Genomic DNA, 21,708 nt, shown 5'->3' on the forward strand with positions numbered 1-21,708 from the left:
AAATTGGACTTTCGCGCAGCATATGGAAACACGGTTCTTGGATTATGCTGTATCATAAGCTGTGGATCAGAGTGACGTCTGTTTAAATGTGCCTTTTGTATGCAGAATCACTAGTCACTCAGGTTAAGTGATACCTCACCTGAAATCTTTTAAGTGTGAAATCACTGCATCAAAAGTAACAGCAGCTGTGGTTAGTCAACAAATGTTTTTGTATTTGTGCTGTCATTTTATTGCATGGCTCTTGGAACATTGTGAAGACACTGCACCCACTTGTGATATTGCTTTTCAAGAAAAGAAAGAAACTTTCACCATCACTGGTATGTCGGGTTTTGAGTATTGTTTTACAGTTACACGTATTTCTTTGTACATATAACTATTAGTAGACATAAGTTATGTTCAAAATTGCTGCTGCAATTCCTGCTGAAGGAAGTCACTGGTCATAAAAATCGTTTGATGGTCCTGTGCACCGACACATGACCTTTTACACAATAATGCAATGTGTTCTTGGATCAGAGAGCTTATTCCTAATTTCACAGCCAGCTTGCATTTTCAGAAATCCTATTTGCAGGCTAAAGTATTTTGCTGTCATTTTTATATGTAGTACATGTGCACTGCTGAATAAGTAATGGGGGTTGCCACAGCATGCATGCATTAACACTGTAGATCAACAGAGTTGCTCAATGCACTTCAAACCCACTAACTCTACTGAGTGCCCTCACAGCCTCTTCCAGTTCGAAATCATCTGCTTTAAAACGGCAGAAAGTATTTTTATGTAAAAATACATGCACCCTATCAGCCTAAATCATAAAGTGGCACTGCAAAATAGAAGAACCCCAAGCACTCTCTCACTCTGGTAAAAAAGAGATGGCAGACCCAGAAGCTGTGAGTGAAAATGAGTGATATGTGTGCACAGTTTCCTGATGTCACTTTATGAATGTTCCTGTAAGATTCTTGCAGTTTTAAAAAAAATTCTATCAGCCTACAAAACTACTGGTTTAGAGGTGATGCCGTTTGTGCATATGCTCTGGTATAACATGATAGATTATATATGATGAAGCTTATTGATCTAAAGTGACACCCATGTTGCACCATTCTTATCTTAAAGCTGTTGGTAAAGTCACTCCTTACTTAGCTGCTCCTGGCTGTGGGGTGTTCCAGCTGAACAACAAGCTTTGGAAGCTGTCTGCTCCCAAAACATGTTCACTAGACATTGATCTAGAACTGTGTTGCCAAAATGTCACATTGCAAGTATAAGTGTTAACATAAGCCACACGGTGCGCAATTCCTGTGACATGTACTGCTTGTTTGGAATTGGTTTAATTAGGGCTGTGCGATATGACCAAAATCTAATATCCCGATATTAAGACATCTATCGTCCGATAATGCTTTAAATCACAAAAATGCAACATTTTCTGTAAATTCTGTGAAGCGACGCAGCTCGACTTGCGTGAAGTGTTTCCAGCTGTGCGTCACGTACCTGGAGTCGAGTGTTTTAACTGATGCATGAAACGATACATTTTTAGACATAGGTTGTAACAGCCGCCGTTTTCTTTGTGAGTATTTATTACACGGCGTGCTGCGGGGAAAAGCCTGTTCTAACGTTTGAGTCCTAAGGTTTATTTTTTTACCACCTGACGGCTCTTTTTTGCTTCTCATCCGTAAACACTCTGCATCTTTCTCATGATTCAGTTTATTTTGAAAAGTCTCAACAGGATCTTGAGCTTTATTGTGAAAGGTTTATGTGGAAAATAAACAAGCGGACACGCGGTGGTTTTACCGGTTGTTGCTAACATACAAAGCATAAAAACAAGCGCTTGTCTGTCTGTAGTGTGGTTATATTAAATATAAGAGAAAGACAGAACTTTAAGAAATTAATATAGCCACTACAGTGACCATCAAAACGATGAAAAAATATTGCCGTAAACAGTTTATTTTGCGACACCACGAAACAAACGATAGCATAAAATGAAACGATAGACGTTTTTATATCGTCATCTGATATATATCATTATATCGAACAGCCCGAGGTTTAATGTTAGGAAACTAAATAATCTGAATGTCCTCAATTTTGTCCTTTAATTTCTAAGTATTTAAGAAAAAGTGATCTGCTTTAATCAGTAGTAAAAGAGAGCTGGCAACTCTCTGTCTCTCCCTCTTGCCCACTGTGCCACCCACACAATGCCTTGTGTCTGTATTGCTCAGTTTCTCTTTGTTCAATGCAGTGTTGTGTAAAATGACAACTTGGTGAAAATGCTCACTTGATTTTTGGGCTTATTTTAAAGCAGAGGGATTTGCATTCCTCTTTTTTCCTTTTATATTTTTTCCCTTTTTTTTCCTTTTTTAATTATACTCATGGACCAACCAACCAGTAGTTTGATGAATCTGCTATTCCACGATTACCACAACTACGCCCAGTTATCATCACTATCCACGATACGGTAGCATCACAGTTCTTATACATCCGATTTAATCAGCTCTTCTCTTAATTAATCTGCCTTTATGATTTCCACTTCAAATGTAAAACAAGTGTCAATAACACAAACATAATTTTGCACGTTTTAACCAGTGATGAATTTAATGCATGTTATTTTAATATTTTATCGTCGCTTCTTCCTAAGCGCTTTTGATCACTTTACAAAAATTAGCGTGCATTCAGTATAATATTTTAATTAATGCATTCAGTATTATGTTTTAATTAATGCATAATTTCTCTGTGAAACTGTGTTTTTATTGTTGCAGCTGAGCTGTTAATTGATTGTATGCTGCAGTCACCCAAGGTCAGTCTCTTTTAGAAGTCTTAAAACATGGCAGACTCCCAGAAACAATAAAGACCAGATGGTGCTAAAACATGTAAATTTCTCACAAAGACGTGTTGGTCACAACACTATATGGATGCTCTTCTAAAGAGTGCACTGAAGAAATATGTGCTAATAAAATGTGGAAAGTGCAAAAGAGTGTGAGATGAGGACAAAAATGAAAACGCTCAGCTCAAAGTGCAACTTCTGTGCAGACTAATGTTGGTGTGAGTCAGACCTTTAGTTCCCTTTATTTTCTTCTCAGCCTTCTCAGCCGCTTTATTTAGAGGAGTGCTATATGTGCCTGAATAGTTTTGCATGTGTTTGAACACACAGAGGAGCTTATGTGATTTAGATCATGACTGGGAACGGTCCTGGTATGCTGAGTTAGAAGAAAGTCATAGTAAAAATGAAACCGCTGTTGTGTAGAACACAAGTTGACCTATAGCAGCAATTATTTATTGTTGTCATCTGGCAGGCTCATAACTCCTAGTTCAGTGATTTATTTTTATTTGTTAACGTCGGTTCAAGGACTTCATTGAACAGTGTTGCAGAAAGTTTTCACCAATTTTAAATAACTTGAAAAGAAAATGATTAACAAGGCTGTTATGAAAAGAATACAGTGGTCTGGCCATCGCAAGTTTAAAACCGAGCAGATCATGGCTCTCAACTCAGTGAGTTCTCATATGAATAGTTGTTGGATATTTTAGACAAATCACTTGTCTGAAACCATAAATAAGCTATGTTGAACCATAATTGCAATCTGCTCATATGAAAATTTCTCATGTGTTTATTTTCATGGTAAATAGTCTACACTAGTTTTGTTTTGTTGTCATGGTTGGTTCTTTTCTATGTGGTGACTACAAGAAAATACATGTATTGTAATACACACTATATAGGAAGACCCAGTCTTTTTTTTTATATACACAATAAACTGCACATACCTGCGTATCACCGAACCCACAAGTAGTTCTTTACAGACAAATACTTTACTGTGCAAACGGTTTGAGCCTTCCCTTATTTCTTTATATTTTGCCTGGAAAATAGAAAATAGCCGCAGCGATTTAATACAGTATATAATGCAAAAGGTGACTTTCTACAATTCTAATGAGCTTGAAAGTCAGTATTCTGGATGGCCATACATAGCCTGAATGCAAATATTAGTTGTATCTCTTAGGTCCTGTGTCAGGACTTTGCTGGATTTTTTTTCCTGCAGTTTTCCAGTTTTCTTATTTTATTTTTAAGAACACATTGCACATATGCCAACTTTTCACCTCGTTGATGCAAAATGCTGTTCTTTTTCTGTCAAACTCTGTTATCTGTGCCATTTTTCATAGATTCAACTAAACAGACTGGAGCCAATCATGCATTTTTGTGGCAGGCTTATAGTACCAACGTTTACGCATGAATAATTTCCAGGTCAGTGTTAAATGGCTTAACAAACTGAAACTGAAAATCAGCTAATGTTGAAAAAAGAAAAGAAAAAAAAAACTAAGTCAGAAAGAAATGAAGAGTAGTTCTAGACTTTTGCACAATACTGTACAATTTTTAAATTATTCCGGAGTTGATATGACATAGAAAACATCTACCATTCATTGTTAGGTCTTTTTAAGCACTTGCCTCCTCTAATATCCTGTTCAGCAACCGTCAGCACCACAGGGCTAAATCTATTTGGGTTGACCCCTGTCTTGCATGCATATAATAAAAATGCCATAGCATATTCCTTGTGTGAATGGCATTTTCATGCTCTGAGCATGTTTTGTTTACAAGAACATCCACTGGGGCAGAATCTGTAAACAACGTATCTGGTGAGACTTTTTGTTCTTGATACGTATGAGAGATATACATATAAATATGAAAATGCTGCTGTGTTTGCATTTACAGCATTTAAAAGCTCTACAAGGTTTTTACAACCAGGTTGTGTATTTGGCAGGGGGAAGGTAGCACCATACCACCTTTTTTCTGTTTGCATATGAATGAGAAAATAACTGGCTGCCCTTCTGATTGCATTTTATGTTTCGTTTTATTTGGATGGTCGTTCACTGTACTGCGCTACAAAATATATTTTCTGATGACTTTGAAGTATTTCCTTTTTAACGTTCTGACTCTTGGGGCAGATTTGTTTCTACTGTTTCTTTTGTATCATTGTATCATTCACGTACAATAATTATGTTTAGCTTCGTACATTTGGCAGCTATCTGGGAATGGTGAAATACATTGTGCTTTTGCAAATGTAGCAGTCTGCCTCCTTGAGTACTGAACTTGGGTCATGACTGATTAGTAATGCCTCATCTATCCTTGAATCGTTTAAAGTACCATTAGCATGTTTTGAAATGTAACATTTATTATTGCATTCATCATCAAGGGATTGCGGAGATGAACAATCTAATTCTAGTACAAGGTATCTCTTCATTTATTAATTCAGTTTCTGGTTCCTGACAAATAAAGCAATAGGTTAACAAGTTTTAGTTCATTTAAACTAAGTAATAAAATAATTACCTAATGTTCTATTTACTTTTTTATAGATTGGTTCTATGTTGCCTAGAGCCAGTGTCTACATACAGCTGTATTAAATTTCAAGAAAATAACAGAAATTTGATAAATAAAAAGTTCTCAAATGTTTTTTAATCTCAACACAAAAATCAAAGCACATGAATGCAGTGGATTTAAAGTCATTTCCAAAGATGCCAAGGAATTAGCAGTGAGTGATATTTAAATGTTAGTCTTAGACATTTAAGTTATACAATGAGTATTTTCCAGTCAGTTAAAAGCAGCAAAGGAGAAGAAAGAGAAGTATAAACTCTAGGATTTTCTCCTGTGTCATGGAGTGGTGAAACACCAGCCAATGAGGATTTGAAGGAAAAACCCTGCTTGTTTCAGAACTTGTTAAAACACAGAGATGGTGTTAACATGCTTTGTTCCAGCACCACTGCACTACCCCCACCTACACACACACACACACACACACACACACACACACACACACACACACACACACACACCCCCCTCCTCCACTACTATATCCAAACACACCCCTTTTCAAAGTTGAGTAAACCTGCAGAGAAGCAGCGAAGGGAGCTTGGCCCTGATTTCAGTGCTGTGGAGGAGCCAGGGGGCCCAGGGGACACTCAGGTTACCAGCATCGAATCCTGCAGTATTAGCAGGGCACAGTGAAATAACAGCCTGCCATCTGGAACCTATGCTAAAGCCATCCTAGCCTTGGAGCGTTCAATCACACTGACCTCAATTAAGTGTTATTTGTTCAGTATTTTTATTCACTTCTTCCTTTGCCTGCAGATCTTTCTGTCCTGCGTTGTAATGTATTCCCTAACTGTGTCACATCCTGAGCAGAGAGTTTATGTTTTTCATGCAGGTCTTCTATTTTCATGAGCTTTCCCATTAAACTTTAAGCAGGTCCACCTCAGAAGAGGCTTCAGGAGAGAGCACCATGAGTGCAAAGGAATAAGCCTGGTCTTTGTGTGAAAGACATGCTGCATGGTATGCTTGGTAAGAGTGGGGTTTTTGGGTGAGGGCTCATGCTCATGACTCTACATGGTCTTTCTTGACCCCACTTAAAAGGGGGCATGATGAGTGCTCTTGAGCAGGTCTTTTCTCTTTTCAGCCTTTATGGTACTCACTTTCTGCATTCAGAAGGGAAAGTTTTATTGTGATGTCCGTCATCAGTTTGGTATGGACAAAGTTTATTTCCGATGTTCTCTAAAACACATTTAAGTATTCCGTTATTGTTAGATGCCGAGTGTATTAGATTTATTTTTAAGTGTAAACATAAAATAAAATTACCTTTTGTCTGTCTTCTGTGAAGTGCAGATTATAATTTTCAACCCCAGCATGCCAATATTTTCTTTCCTCAATTTGTTTCATTTAACTTGCGACACAACCTAAAAGAATAAAAAAACGATCTCGTAAAATTAGATTTTTTTTTTTTTTGTCTTTTAAGGTTTTCATTCAATGTAAAATAATTTAAAAACAGGTTTTGTTTAACCAATAATGCTTATCATGATGTCAAATCATTAGGGTGTTATTTTGTTTATTCTAGATATTTAATTGGTACTGGATTGTTATTTATTCTGACCTGTTTTAGTTCTTGACATTTGCTTGACTGGTGAATTGAGTCAGCCTGAGTTATGGATTGCACTTGAAATGGAGCCAAGCGAGTACATGTGTTTTGAAACACAACTTGGAACTGTATTAAAGTTAGTCACTACTCTGAAATGAATATAAAACCTTTGGGTCTTCGGTACTCAAATTCCATGGCTACATTTCTCTTTCAGTTACTGCTCTTTCAGAAAAGCCAGTTTTAATCGCACCTAACAATTCACAAATTGGATGTGGTCTGACTGGCAGCAGTGGTTGGACACCCTTCAAACTAGGGTGAGGTTGGCAGTATTTTGAGAGACATGCCCACAGGAAAGGTGCCATACTGCTTTTTTTATACTGATGCTACTGAAAGTAGCTTTTAATTAGAATCTATGATTTATTTGGACTTTTCACTATGTTTGGATTAAATCTTTGAAACTATGTAGCAAATATAATGTTACACATCAGAGTTATTGAGTCATTTTCAAGTGAGAACCCAAGTAGAGTGCAAAGTCCGTTTTGCTGCTGATTATCGGGACCTGGCAACACCAGAAATCAGATCAAATACTTCTGTGTACTGCAGTCAGAATTATCAAGGAATGCATTAGCATGGGGAGCGCAGCCTTGGATAACTGGTGATTAATCCCGTCCACGTTGGGCATCAAGTAATTTAAATGACATATTTAACATTGCAAAAGTTTCTATCACTGTGCCTAACTTTTCAGTAAGATTTTATCATTCAAGAGTCATACATCTTTGCTTTTCAGGTTTGATGCATTCTCACTCATAAAAATTTCATTTTGACTCCAGAGGTCTTTTTCCTTGATGCATGCAAAATATGCAAAAAGTGGGAAAGAAAGAGAAAGAGGAGGAAGAAATGATACTGCTATCCTAACAGCATAAAGTTAAAGCAGTGGGAGTTATTGTAGCCCATAAAAGACAATTGGCATTTTATTCAGAATAAAGTATTAGTCTCCGTTTTTATTTTATTTTTGTTTATTCTTTTACAAAGGATGTGTTTTCTTTAGTGTCTATCACCTGTGCCACATTCAGGAATTCCAAAAAGAAACGAGAGGTGTATGAAGCCTCTCTTTCTTATCTCTATTTACTTTTTGTGATGAGTGAGCTCTGGTCAAAAATTGCCTGGTGCCGTGTGCCATGCTGTCAACATGTCACAGTACTGGCTGCATGCCAGAGATGCCAAGCAGGTACAGACTGCGCAGTGGGCATTTTGAATTGTCTGCTAAATATCCCCTGCCATCAGTGATAGACATCAATAGCAAAGTATGTCCTTAAAGGCCAAGAGACACATCCCAGAGGAATTCCCAAACAGGTGACACAGGGAACACTGCAGATGGCCTCTGAGCATGCTGCTATTTTTAGTGTACTTTTGCATAGATTTTCTGACTGAAGCGCAGGACATTATAACTACCCACCAAAGGTAGCATGCTGAAAAATAATGTGCAAGCATCAGTGAAGACCAAACCTTGATACATTACAATAATAATACATTTTATTTGAGGGCGCCTTCCTAAAGCCCAAGGTCACCTCACAAAGAGAAAAAGATATCAATAAAACAGTAGATTAAACTAGATTAAAATAATAATTCTCATAATAAATAATATTCTTAACCAATCATGTACACAGATTCTGCCAGCCTACATTTTGGTAGCTTTACAATAACTTAATATCCAAGTCTGGAAGCAGTGCACCCCTGTATCCATTTGGTTAATAGATCCATTAAGCAGCATGGTGTGAGCCGAGTGCGGCTACTGTGTGGAGCGCAGGCTGACGTGTTAATTCTGGGTAATTTATTACCCTGGGTGTCGACGGGCACGGCGCTTCTGACAGATTCTGTCTCACTGGGATCACCTCAGCCTGGCTTCCATGGGCATTGCCTGCTTAGCAGTGACTTCAGCATGGGGTGCTCACATCCGCTGATGCAAGTATGATGTAAAACCCTTTAGTGCAGGAAAACAACAGTGAAGATGCACATAGTGTGGCATTATATCAGACTGGCTCTCTTTGAAGATAGAAGGCTAAAAGCACACCTGTGGAGAGAGAGATGGTAATCAAATGTACTCCGAATGTTATAGGCACTTGCTGGCTCTCATATGGTTTTATTTATGGAAGTATCCTTTTCTGTCTAGGGCCGAGCTGTTATTAAATTACAAACGCTGATTGTGGCCTAGAGCTGTAGTGATCAATCCTAATTTACTCGGAGAATTAAATTTATATATAAGAGGATGCAGTGCCCTGGCCTGATAGATGAAAGGGCATTTCCCTCTTATGCGCAAACAATCAAAATGGCTTAAAAAAGAGACAATACATATGGGATTTTGATTTTTGTTGTTGTTGTTTTAATAACATATAACACAGGGCTTTCGCTGGAGAATAAAAGCTGCTTTAAGGACTGATAATAGATAAGCCAAAAAAGAAAATGCACAGGCGTTTGTGCGTGAGGGTTTTTTGCAGGCCTCAGCACTGTCTAATGTTCAGCCGGTGGGATCAGAGAGTGCAAACCTCTGGTGCCTTAGAGGCAGAGAAAGGGGATTGTGCAGGTCAACACAGCACTGCCAAACTACCCTTCAGCCATTTCATGTTATAATCAGTTGAGGGCAAATCAACATATGCAAATTCTTAGTGCCCTAAGAAAATCCTCTTAGAATTTTTGTCTGCACCGAGAGGATGGAAGAATGGATTTCTTTCTTCATGATCAATGTTATTAGAGATTTCTTTTTTTTTAATGCAATTTTGCAATGCTCTGTTTTCAGCTCTAGAAAATGGGTGCTTTCTGTTTACAGTAGGCCACTGCAGCAGCCACGCCTTTTAAAACATTGCATCTTTATAGCCGGAGCTGTCATCCGGTCGATGATGAAGCTACAGGGTGATTAGCCCCACCCAGAGGCTGCTGAGATGGGAGATGTGGGAGGTGTGTGGTTGTCAAAGCAGGGCTTGTGGAGATGACTCAGTTAAGCACTTAAGAGTAAGATCATTGCCATGCAGGAACCCTTCGTCTAGCTTTGCTGCGTGTGCTGATTTTTTACTGTTGATATTGAACAGCTGCAGATTTAGTTGTCTCAACACGGTCGTGTATGCTTCTTGTTGTGCATCAGGTTATGGCGTGCGTCTCATGTTCTCGAGCTGATTCATTTTGCAAAGTGCAGCTAAGATCTTTATTATTGCTGTTGTGAAGAAACCTAATGACTGCAGTTTATGTGATTGATTGATGCTTTTATTATATACAGCACCTTCTAAGGTTCAGTATTGTACTTTGATCAAAGATGAGAATGCATCTGCATATAATGCATATAAATCCTTGCATAAATGGACTAAAACTATTAGTTTTTGGGCTGCTAACACTGAAATTCAGCTTTGCAGAGCCACTACACTGCCTATGATGGGATTTTTTTTTCATAAGGAAAAAAAGAAAAAACCCCCAAAAAAGTCCTCTAAGTTATATTCAGATATACAGACTCCTGTAGTGACAGTGGTGACAGCAAGACATTGCTAAGTCTGTGATGTTTGCAGTGCAGTTCTTTGTCCGGTCCCTACATGAGTTATCATGAGGAAATCTCTGGACCCCAGTGTGGAAAGATTGTAATTGGTATCCAGCAGTACAAGAGCACTGCCTCACACTCTGCTTGCGGGGAGTTCTTCCACTCCTTAAGAGCAACATGGTGGCCATTTATTAACCTCGTCTCCAACAACCTGTCACAGAGTAAAACACAGAGCAGGGTATTTTCAACGTGCAGCTTGATGCTGGGATTGCACTTTGAAGAAAAATATGGGTTAGATGATCTGATTACTAGTGGATGGCTCTAAATGCTCCAATTATAGACAACAGGCTGGAGCTACTTTTATGAAGAAACTTAAGTTACATTTGACAGTGTGCTCTATATTGTGTACTACAGGCTTTCTTTGAGCCCTGCACAAGGAGATATGTATTGGCACAGTTACAGGAGACTTGAAGTCCAAATAGAAATGATCACTTGAGAACAAGACAAGTCATGCTGAGGTAAATGTCTAGAAGAGTAAAATACACTTTTGAGATGCCAAGACATATATTTAGGTATTCTGAGATCAAGGAAAGCAGAAAACTTACTGGTGTTAGCAACCTGCCAAGTTCATTTAAGCAAAACAACAGAAAACTGTTAATCAGGCCTGCTGATATTAAGACAGCATTTATCAAACCACTTTATAAAAATGAATTGCTCTTGTCTGCAGTGCAGACTGCTAAAATTACTAGAAATATAGCTACATATTTAACTTTCTCAGTTAAAACAGACAAAAACAAATTAAAACATTTCAGATGGCTAATTTCAGACATTTTGAAATTTCATCAAATGTTGCCAGCCGCTGTTGCAAATAACAGGAGACCTGCAATAGCCAGAAAGCTTAGGTCACCTGAAAGATGTTTGTTGATTGTATTGCAACGGGATTTTGTGGCTCAGCCACTGTTGGAAAGACTGAGTCATGCAAGCTGATCTTGGAAAAATCAACACAAGAATCCCCCATCCCCATCATAATAATAACAAAACTTCACAACCTTTTTTGAGTAGCAGCTGGCAGTCTAGTTTTATTTTAATCTGCTTGTACTGCAAAATATACAGTACATCTCTGAGATTTCTGGAGTTAATCTAAATATATTGCAGTTAAATAGTTTTTAGGTAGGGTATATGAGTAGTTCCAAATAAACAGTTTTTAGAAATACAATTATTACTTAATAGATTTTACTTTTTAATTTTTCTATTTGCAGTATTTGAAGGCGGTCAGCAGCAGATATCGAATGTGTTCTCCTCTCTGAACCGCGTTATGACACACACATAGTCTCCACGCATTGAAGAAGGGTGTTTTTGTAATTCCGATGAATCACTCCTTAAAGCAGGAACTAGCACTACACAATATTTGTGTTCAGTGCATCATTTATTTGTAGCATTTCAGCCCCATAGACCTTCCTCTGGCTAAAGCTGCAAATTCTCAAATATTTTTAAGAATAAATATCAACGACGTTTACAGTAAGTTGATTATTGCTTTGCTGGTATTAGCTTTGGTTTCACTTCAGGCCAAACTATAAATCATTCAGGTCTAGCCTTTGCAGGGTAATGAGCATTAGTCCGCAGACTAATGAGAGACAGGTCACCACCGGAGCACTTCAGCCTAGTGGAGAGGTTCTCTTTCAAACCTGCGTGAACTCCACATTTATTTGCTGTCTCGCTTTTTCTTCGGGACAGCAAACCTTACCAAAACATATTATTTCCTGTCTTCCCATTAATTCCTAACATGTGTATGTACAGAACTCTGATTCAATCTTCGCATTCTGTATTTTGCCAAGGCCAGCAGTGTATATCAGTGGTGTAAAGTGAATAAATAGACTGCTTCTCTCTGTTATTTACCGGGCTGGTTTAAAAGCATTATTCCATTGCCTGCTCCTTCTGTCAGGGCTAAACCTTGAATTGCTTAGAGTGATTAGTAGCAGGGAGCGTGCTGCAGCACTGGTCCCAGACTACTTTTGTTTATGTAAAGGCTTTTACGCATTCTGTTTAATGCGCTGGTGGGGCTCGCTTTTGATCCCGGAAGGAGGCGGCTGTTGAGATACCTCCCCACCACCACTATGCCCCCTCTCCTCCGCAGCTTGTATTAGCACTACTGAATTCAGATCTGTTTGGCAGGCCATTCAGCCCCCCGACCCCATCTACCCAGCTCTTTTTTCCTCTATTGAAAACACACCTTTCTGTTGGCTGAGGAGGCTTTTCTATAGAGTCTAAGCATGTGAAAATTTTCCAGAAAAGAAATAAATGGAGCCTGCATGGAGCACTTCTTCCTTTCAATAGACCTTGTAGACAGTGTTACTGATACCTGCCCAATTTTCCTCTGAGCTGCACTATGAGCTGCTTGTAGGTGTAGACGTTTGTCTGCAGTGTTGTGAGCTTTCTGTCACAGATTATTTGACTATGTGACTTGATAAGTAAAAGTTTTTCACCTGATCTCTTATGTATACATTGCTTTAGCCTGATAACTTTAAAGGGGGAAATAGTTGCAGTTATTTAGTAAAACATGGGCAAACTTACATGAAGATACAGTAAATAGGCAGAAACAGAATTTGTACTATTTTAATGAGCTTGAGAGTCAAAACTTGGTATGACCACCTTTATTCTTCTAGACAGTCAGAACTTCCTTTGACAAGTTTTCTTATCATTCCTTCAAGTGATAAAGAATATTTCTAAGGAATAATTCTCCAGGCTTCTTGAAGTGTATTCCAAAGTTCTTCTTTGGATGTTGGCAGCCTTTTGTTCTGTCCTCTGTAAAGGAAATTCCATACTGCTTCAATAAATATAAGGTATGGGCTCTAGGGAGGCCAAACCATAATTGATGTGATAGTTTTCCATTGTGTGTTTTTCTATACAGGTATGCTTTTGCTGTATTGGCAGTGTGTTTGGGATCATCATCATGCTAAAAAAGTAAGCCATTGCCAGTCAAAAGATTTACATGCGTGATCTGACTGTACTTTTCTGTGGTCATCATCATCATCGTCTGTGTTGCATCAGCCTGTAAAAATTTTCCAACACCACTGGCTAAAATGCAGCCCCAAAGCATAAATGTTTCCCCCCTGGAAAAACAAATAGAGTTTTTCCACTTTTTGTTCTTTTGTCCTCCATCTTTCCAGTTTCCTCAAACTTTCTAAGCATAGACTGCTGATATAGGCCCGGTTTTTGGCTCATACCTCTTTGGGAATCCCTTTGTTGGTGCAAAAATGCTATTTTATGCTTGTCAAACTGTAGTATCTAAAAGATTTAACTCCAAATAATGCATTTTTATGACAGGCAGCTAGTAACAAAGTGTCTGAAGATATCAGGTACAGTACATTTTTTTTTTACATTTTTATTTATTTATTTATTTATTTTTACCAATTTTCTCTTAATGTGTAAGTCCTTTGTAGGCTTAACAAAAAAGAGCATCCCTCTGAAAATAGTGAGCTACAAGTACTGGACTGAAAAATTAGCCAGTGTCAAAAGAAAAAAAAACTTGAAGAACTATTGCTCAAGATAACCTAAAATAAATGACAAGAAAGCTTTGTGCCTTAGAAGCAAAGTATACAGAAAAATAGACTTTTTGCACAGTATTGTATCTTTACAGTAGGTGTTACAGATAATACTGTTCTAACATTTTAATGATCAGTTGCAATATTATTTAGATTTAGTACATAGCCTTAAAACTTACATTCTTATTAAATTACATTTGCATTAAAATATTTTGTTTCATGCACCTGAACATTACCAGCTGTTACTTATCATCTATTATCTTAAAATAGCATCACTCATGAGGAAAACTTTAAATGCCAGTGTTTATGATCAATCAATTAAGAGATTTCACAAGCAAGTAATCTGTAATTGCATTGGAAAATACTCAAAGGAATTTGGTAAACACCGTGTGAAAATGCTCTAAGGTGCTGGAGTATGATATTAAATTCAGTGCGTTTAGGCTGTGCTATAACAATAATACCAGAGATATTTTAAGGAATGTTATAATACCAACTGAATTGTAGGTTACATCACATGGATGCGAAGCCTCTGCTTTTCCCTTCCATGCTCCATACTTGGCACTGTTGTGATAACAGCTGAAGGACACATCATGCAAGGCAACATGGCTTCTGCTGCCACGGCTCAAATAGATTTTCTTCTTTGTTGGATTCACAAACATTTTGTTTTGCAGATTTTAACATATTATTATGTTAAATTGAGGTTTGTTTTGTGTAATTCACAATGGCGCTTACGTTGTGTTTATCAGCATGTTGTTTTGTCCTGGTTGGCTGGTCGGGCGGTAGATGTAGGTCATGGCAGCAGTCACACTGGGAGATGCGCATCTTAAATTATTGACCCTATCACAATTCTGTCCTAGGGCTTCTGTAACAATAGAAAAACAAACATGTTGTTGCCATAACCAAATATATTGTAAATATTTTCTCATTGCCATTTTTTTTTCTCAGGGTCCAAAATTGCAAAGTCTTTACTCTGTGACGAATGTTACCATTTAGTCTCGAATACTGCATTGAAAAATCTATGACATGTAAAGAGCAGCAAGCAGTTAATTATAATGGAAAACAGGGTTGTGCTGCGAGAGAAGGCTAGATTTATATGCACCGGTGCTGAATAGCAATTCTCAGCACGCTGCTAATTGTTTGATGGATAGTACAGACCCATTTGCATTTATATTGTACCCCAATTGCCTCCCACCTATTTAGATCACATATTTAACTCCTGACACTGGACCAATGGCCATAGTAACCTCCAGACAAAAACCTCAACAAGTGCTTTAACATGAGCTTCACTAAGTTACTTTTGCACTACAGATAAACTACAGGTGGTTTATTTTATGCTTTGCTTTGCCAGGTTTTGTGAAAGACAAAAGACTACCTTTGGAACAAGGAACTCCTGCAGCTACAGCAGTTTCCACTTAATCACATAAGAATTGTCTTTAGCGTAAGTTTGTTTTGGGGAGTTGAGATGTGCTGATTATACAGAATTAATTGACTGCAGTTTGTTCAGCAAAACTTAACGGTAACTCATTTTCTAAGCAGAAATCAGTTAACCCGAGTAACCATTTATGAGCGGTGACGCTGATGTACTGGAGAACTGTGAAGATTTATAGAGGCAAGGTTTATTGCTTTTTAACACTGAATTAATAAGACTATACAAACCAGGTAAAAAATGGCCTGAACTAAAATTAACCGGAACCCTGGAAGAGATTGGAACAGCTGGCTAGTCCGTTTGTTAAAAACTGTATTTTTTATCATGCTAATATTCCAGGTTGCATGTCGCTGGTAGCTGGTTACGTTCCGTTTGAAAGCAGCAGCACTAACCTTTCTCCAGTAAGTTATACTGGTTTTAACCTTTCTTCCTAAGGAGTGAAATCCAGTTCCTGAAGAATGCGGATTTGCAAGTATTACTTCATAATTGTGACTTTTTCTTCGGGAGCTCCAGTGGTCTTTCTTTTATCTATGGTAGCTCATTCTAAGTTGTATTGGCTGATTGTGATCTCCGATGCACCTTGAAGTACTGAATGGGTCAGATGATTTTTAAATCTGTTCTTGCTTCCCAGCAGATATTTCAACAAGGACCTTATGCATCACTGTGTCTGATGACTTGAACTGACAATTCATTTATTATTGAATACTCCCTGCAAGCCCTTTTCTGTGGAACCACATTATTGCACTGCTTACAGCTGCTATACATCTGCTTTACACCCACAGACAAACCTGACTCTACCCTGGTCAGTTGTAGACAATGTAATTGAAAAATGTGGAGTCTGCAATTGCTTTAGAGAGGAAAATAGACCATCCATCATTTCTTTGTCTATCCAGAGAGACCTCAATTGATTTTGGATCATTCCATAGATATGCAGTTAGCGTCTTTTTGGCACTGCTCGAGGTCTGCCTCTAAGGCTTTAGGAGAACTTTGTCTTTAGAATAAAAGCTTGATTATTATCTTCATTTTAGAGATTTCAGTTCATGGCAGTTATGTCTTTTTTACTGTTCTTTGTAAATAACTTTTCTTAGTCTTTGTAAAAATACCCTCATTAACCTTCTCCATCGGTGCTTCAAGGCACTTTGTTCATTCCCTTGAGCCTACCATGAGATGATAATAACACTTTAAAAATAGGCTTTGTATCACATATTACTTCTATTTTTTTAGTGAGTGACGATATAACTTGGAAAATAAAACCTTCTGTTTATTATCTTCACACAAAAGTACATTAGAATAACGGTGGCGTTTCCTTTGTTTTGGCACGCTCTCACAGGATTTAGACTTGGGCAGATGAAGAACAACAACAGCTTTGCTCTCTGGCACTGAAACACAATGATAATGTCAGATGTTGCTAAACACCGTTTCATTTTACAGGTGCCTTTTGTAAAAATTCTGACAGCAGCATTTAAGGTGGATAGGGTTTCAAGACTGGAGAACATTTGCATCCCATGTCATTTGTCACTGTGCATAGTCTGTTAGCCTCTTTGAAAAAACTTCACGAGGTTTCCCATGGTCTCAAAACTACATCTCATTGCATACTAGCCGATTAGTAATGAGGAGGAAGGGCTGTGCAAAACAGAGATGGCCAAAGCACTGAGCCCAGCTCTCAGGAAACAAAAACAATGCACTTTACAGAACATTCTTGAAACTTTAGAAAGCTGCTTGTTGTCTGGTACCTCACATTTGCATAGCATCAAGGATCTCGAGTAAAAGGTAAAAATTAGCAACTCATACAGGCTGCATTTGAAATGTTGGGAGCAGCTGAAGTGCTCTTGTGGCAGAAGAGTGGGAGCATTCGCACTACGCCCCCACCCCCAAAACCCTCCACCTCCCCATGTGGCAGAGGTCCTGCTATTGAGGCCTCAAGTCATTAATCACCAGGATCTTTTCAGCTGTCAATACGTACAAAAAAGAAAGCCCCCAACTCCAACAATGGCATCTTTGAAAAATAAACTTTTTTTTGGAGAAAGGGCAAATATAGTTCACTACGGATTATTGTTTACTGTTCTGTCCGGCACAAATCTCATACAGTATTCATAAAGAGCTTATCTTGTGAAAAAATCCTTGTCTGAACAGCGCAGCCATATTGTCAGTTAAACCTCCCAGATTTGCCTGGTGTGTTTTTTATCTTTCGTTCAGAGAGCCGTCTTCTAGCGTCCAGTGAGTTGCATCCTGCGTTTGGTTATAGTAATTCATTGTCAAGTGTTGAGGCAGGCAGAATTGAAAAAGAACCCTGTGGCATGAATGGTAAGGTGTTCAGCTCGTGAAATATAATTATCATGGCAATGCATTTGGATGAAGCAGAAATACAGGTTACTCTGAGCTTCAGAGTGAACTGTGATCAAGCATTTTTGTAAGGTTTCCATTCATAGTGACATTTGTAGATGTGATCAAATGTTTTTATATCCACGTGGTCACTTCGAATGTCATATTTGCATGACAAAAATTGCTGTCCACTGTACTAATACCCATTGATTTATGTCGTGCTTCTCTAAGACAGCAACGTCTTGCAGTTTTATCTTTATTTTCTTCTGTTTTCACTTCAACAGTTTGTCCTTGACGCCAAGAAAATAAAATGCACCACATAGCTGAATGCCTAAAGTTCTTCTCTGTGTAGATCTTATACTCTGTGTTCTGTTTGGCAGTAGTAGTTTTATGTTGCAGATTTTAATCATCTCTGTGGGTTCAGAGTAGTCTTAGATTTGTTTGAAACCTCCGTTTCCAACTGGTGATGATTTGTAACTTATAAACAACACAATTCATGGAGGGACACCTGCCACTTTTACAGATGCTGGAGTCCCAGCATTTCTATGTGGCACATAAAAAAGAATATTTGTGGGAGACTTGCACCGTAAACTTTATAGGTGCAAGATTTGTTGTGCAATATTTTATGAAATCTAATCCTAGTGGTTCTCCGGGCTCTCATTGTGTGTGCTGAGCCATGCATGCGCTGTTCGGGGGCATGCATTTGCATTTGATATGTTTCTGCAGCAGCTTGGTTAAGTGTGTGTATGTGGGTGTACGGAGATTTTTATTTGAAAATAGTCAGTAATGGCTTTTTTTAACATACTACCATTATGCTTCCTGAAATGATATGAGCATGTTTGAATTAGACATATTTTATACACATTTGAATGCCTTAACTTTATTTTGGGCGATGATAAAGGCTAAAATATTTTCTTTTTCTTTTTCTTCTACAGAACTCTCAAACTAAACTGGCATTGTAACACACATTTGATTTTGGAAGTAGTGTGGAGGCAGCCATGGAAGTGAAGGAACGTAGACCCTACCGCTCACTTACTGCTCGGCAGGACACAGAGCGCCGTTACACTAGCTCCTCAGCAGACAGCGAGGACGGTAAACCCAACGCAAAGTCCTACAGCTCCAGTGAAACACTAAAAGCCTTCGACCATGATTCCAGGATGGCTTACGGGACCCGTGTCAAGGAAATGGTTCATCACGAAGTGGATGAATTCAACCGACAAGGTTAGACAAAATAGTAGATGAGAAAGTGTCATTAATATCACTTGGTATAGCTAGTAGCAGTTTATTAGTGATATGCATCATCATTTTTTAATGATGAATCTCTTATTAATTTACATTGAGTCGCAGTAGAGGTCACTCAGCATCATCCAACTATTAAGTAAGGTGGCTATGGATTGAACTTACCATGGCAATGTTAAAAACTGCATGGAGGACATGCACACTTTCACCTGCTCGCTGAAATGCATAATTAATCATTTAAGTTTAAATGAAATATGATGGTAGATTTAAATTTGCTTGCCACTTGATGTTGTAGTTCTGCTTTTGCAGAGCAAAAGCAAAAAAAAGGGCAACATTTAAATACAGTAAAACAGGGAATTGAGTTACAATTTGCCCCAGTGTAACAAGACATAGTTCTGATAAGGTACCCTAAAGTGAATATAGTGAAAGCATATAAAGATGTTTTGTTTTTTTAAATGTTAAATGTCCCAATCCTTCATGTACTTGCAACTCCACGACCACTGCTAGTGAAACCTTTGCTCTATAGTGTTTTCTCCGCCCAGGCCATTAAATTGCTGTCATTTTCCTGCACTGAATACTGTTAATTATGTGAAGTGATGCAGCTAATTATGTCTATCTGTTGGCTTGCTGTAGGGGCAGACTTTTCCCTTCGAGATCTTGGCTTTGGAGATGCCCTCCCATCGCATGTCGCCACATACAGGACTGACCTGGGGATGGCACACCGCGAATATTCAGTCAGTGTGGGCTCAGATGCGGACACGGAGACAGACGGCATTATGTCACCAGAGCATGCAGTCAGATTATGGGGCCGCAGCAACACCAAGTCAGGCCGCAGCTCGTGCCTCTCCAGCAGGGCCAACTCCAATCTAACTCTGACTGACACAGAACATGAGAACACAGAAAATGGTAAGGAGCTTTTCTCTTTTTACTTTTTCTCAGCCATTCTTTATCAAAAAGCAGAGTCTGAATTTTTTTGGTTTATTTTGACGCTGGTGTAAACAACGTAACATGTTGTTTAACAGGAAAAGAAGAACAGCGTGAAATAAAGTCACAGTTTTAGACTAAATGATTATTATGTTAGGTTGAATAGTTTTTGGCATTGCTCAACTGGACTTCTTACAAAGACAAGATGAGCTGTAATTAAACATGACAGTTTCATTAAGCCTTTCAGATTTTTGCTTGATTATATCAGAAATTGGCCCAAAGACCAGCATAATTAGGATGTGACTTCTAAAAGGAGATGCGCTTATTAGTTTTCAGCACGATCAGAATTATTACCTGCCATTACCTCTGCTTTTTGTTTAGGGATCGCTTTATTCTTGCTTTCTTTCTGCTGAATCTGTTGTATTGTATTGGTCTTTGTTGGACAATGATCTGTCTTGGTGCTTCTGTTTTGTCCCAGAGCGCATGAAGTCTTTGTGTGTTTGCTCAGAAACTCACATATAAACCTCTTTAAATGAAAATTAAATGTTTAGCCTCGTTAAATGTCCACGTGTTCTACGTTGTATGCTGGAAGACATGAGATAAAAGAGCAGTCATCATCATGGCTGGGGTGAAAGGGGGGCTGTGGGGTGGTGTTCAGTAACAGGCTCAAAGATACAGATTCAAACAGCCGGGATCTCATATTTAATTAATCTAAGGAACAAAATTGTGTCAACCTCTGGGGGTGGGCCCAACTTGTCATGGCTGGCGATCGGGAACAAGGGTTAACAAACATTAGCAGCGCATTACTGGCCAAAGGATCATGTTATTCATTACATACATTTCACACTGTATTGTATTCTGTGTTCGCTCTTTACAGCGAGCACAGAATACATTGGCATTCTGATACATCAGGTGACCCTGTATAATCAGCTCCTGTCTTTCTCAGGAATCAGTTACCAGTTCAAACATGTAATGCTGAATGAAATTACAGTTATGTTATCAGTAGTGCTATTGTGTGTCAGCCGAGTCAAAGGTGAATGGAGGGAGACATATATCTGTGCATGCTACAGTATTTCAAGTGTTTTTAGGGGTATTACAATTCCAGAGCCTGACTTTACCTGCGACAAAGAAAACGCTGGAAGGGAATAACAGTTTTGCTGAAGCTACTTGTTAAATTGCAGATTAGCGAGAGCCGTAAAGTTGTGATATTACAGAATTCTGTTTGGAAGATTAAATTTGGATGCTCAGTCCCGCTGTGCCTGTTTGTCAGTAAACTCTGTTGCATCCTGTTATTTTTTTGGACAGTGTGTAAACTGAAAGAAAAAGCTCTCATAGGTTGGAGGTACTCTGTCATTTAATTTGCTTTTTGTGATACAGAGGTACTACATGGTAAAGTTTAAGGTCTGTTTAGAACGATACATAGTTAGAAACAAACCTAAATCATGCATATTAACGGGTAGATTTATGACACTGTTCCCAGGATACTTCCCAGAAAGAGGAACTCATCAAGGGCCTAGCGGCAAAATTCTAATTGCCCCTGCACAGCCTTGTAGAGAACCTTGTGAATAGTTTTGCATTTCAGAGTGTGTCACATTATGTATTAGCTTCTTATTATAACTGACAGAAATGACTCTTGGAAGTGGAATCCATTTGCCCGAATGACTCAGGGAGAGAACATGGCATCTCTCTGCTTGATCATCTGAGATGCCAAAGGACTTGATTTTACCAGCATTGTATATAATTAAAGAGACTCTTCTTGGTTGACTGTTCAGGGGTTGGTAGGCTGGAATGTATTCAGAGCACCCGAAGCTGCAGCATCATGCGTCTGTGAGACCCAATCGGGATTCTAAGTAGCTTTTTAT

General features: G+C 38.5%; 1 protein-coding gene across 4 annotated transcripts in view; it reads left to right on the top strand.

The window, feature by feature from the left end:
- The window catches only part of tenm4 (teneurin transmembrane protein 4), a 146,076-nt gene that overhangs the window by 14,582 nt on the left and 109,786 nt on the right, over positions 1-21,708 (top strand). For all 4 annotated transcript variants that reach the window (XM_086262155.1, XM_086262156.1, XM_086262157.1 and 1 more), the window contains exons 2-3: positions 18,619-18,904; positions 19,556-19,828. In XM_086262155.1, coding sequence (XP_086118281.1) covers positions 18,682-18,904; positions 19,556-19,828 — 496 coding nt within the window. In that variant the 5' untranslated portion in view covers positions 18,619-18,681. The remainder of the gene's footprint in view (positions 1-18,618; positions 18,905-19,555; positions 19,829-21,708) is intronic.

This window comes from Aulonocara sp. 'chitande type north' Nkhata Bay, linkage group LG14 (assembly GCF_057382095.1).
Source record: "Aulonocara sp. 'chitande type north' Nkhata Bay isolate Kocher_YH1m ecotype deep benthic linkage group LG14, A_spYH_male_GT1.1, whole genome shotgun sequence".
Classification (NCBI taxonomy): Eukaryota; Metazoa; Chordata; class Actinopteri; order Cichliformes; family Cichlidae; genus Aulonocara; species Aulonocara sp. 'chitande type north' Nkhata Bay.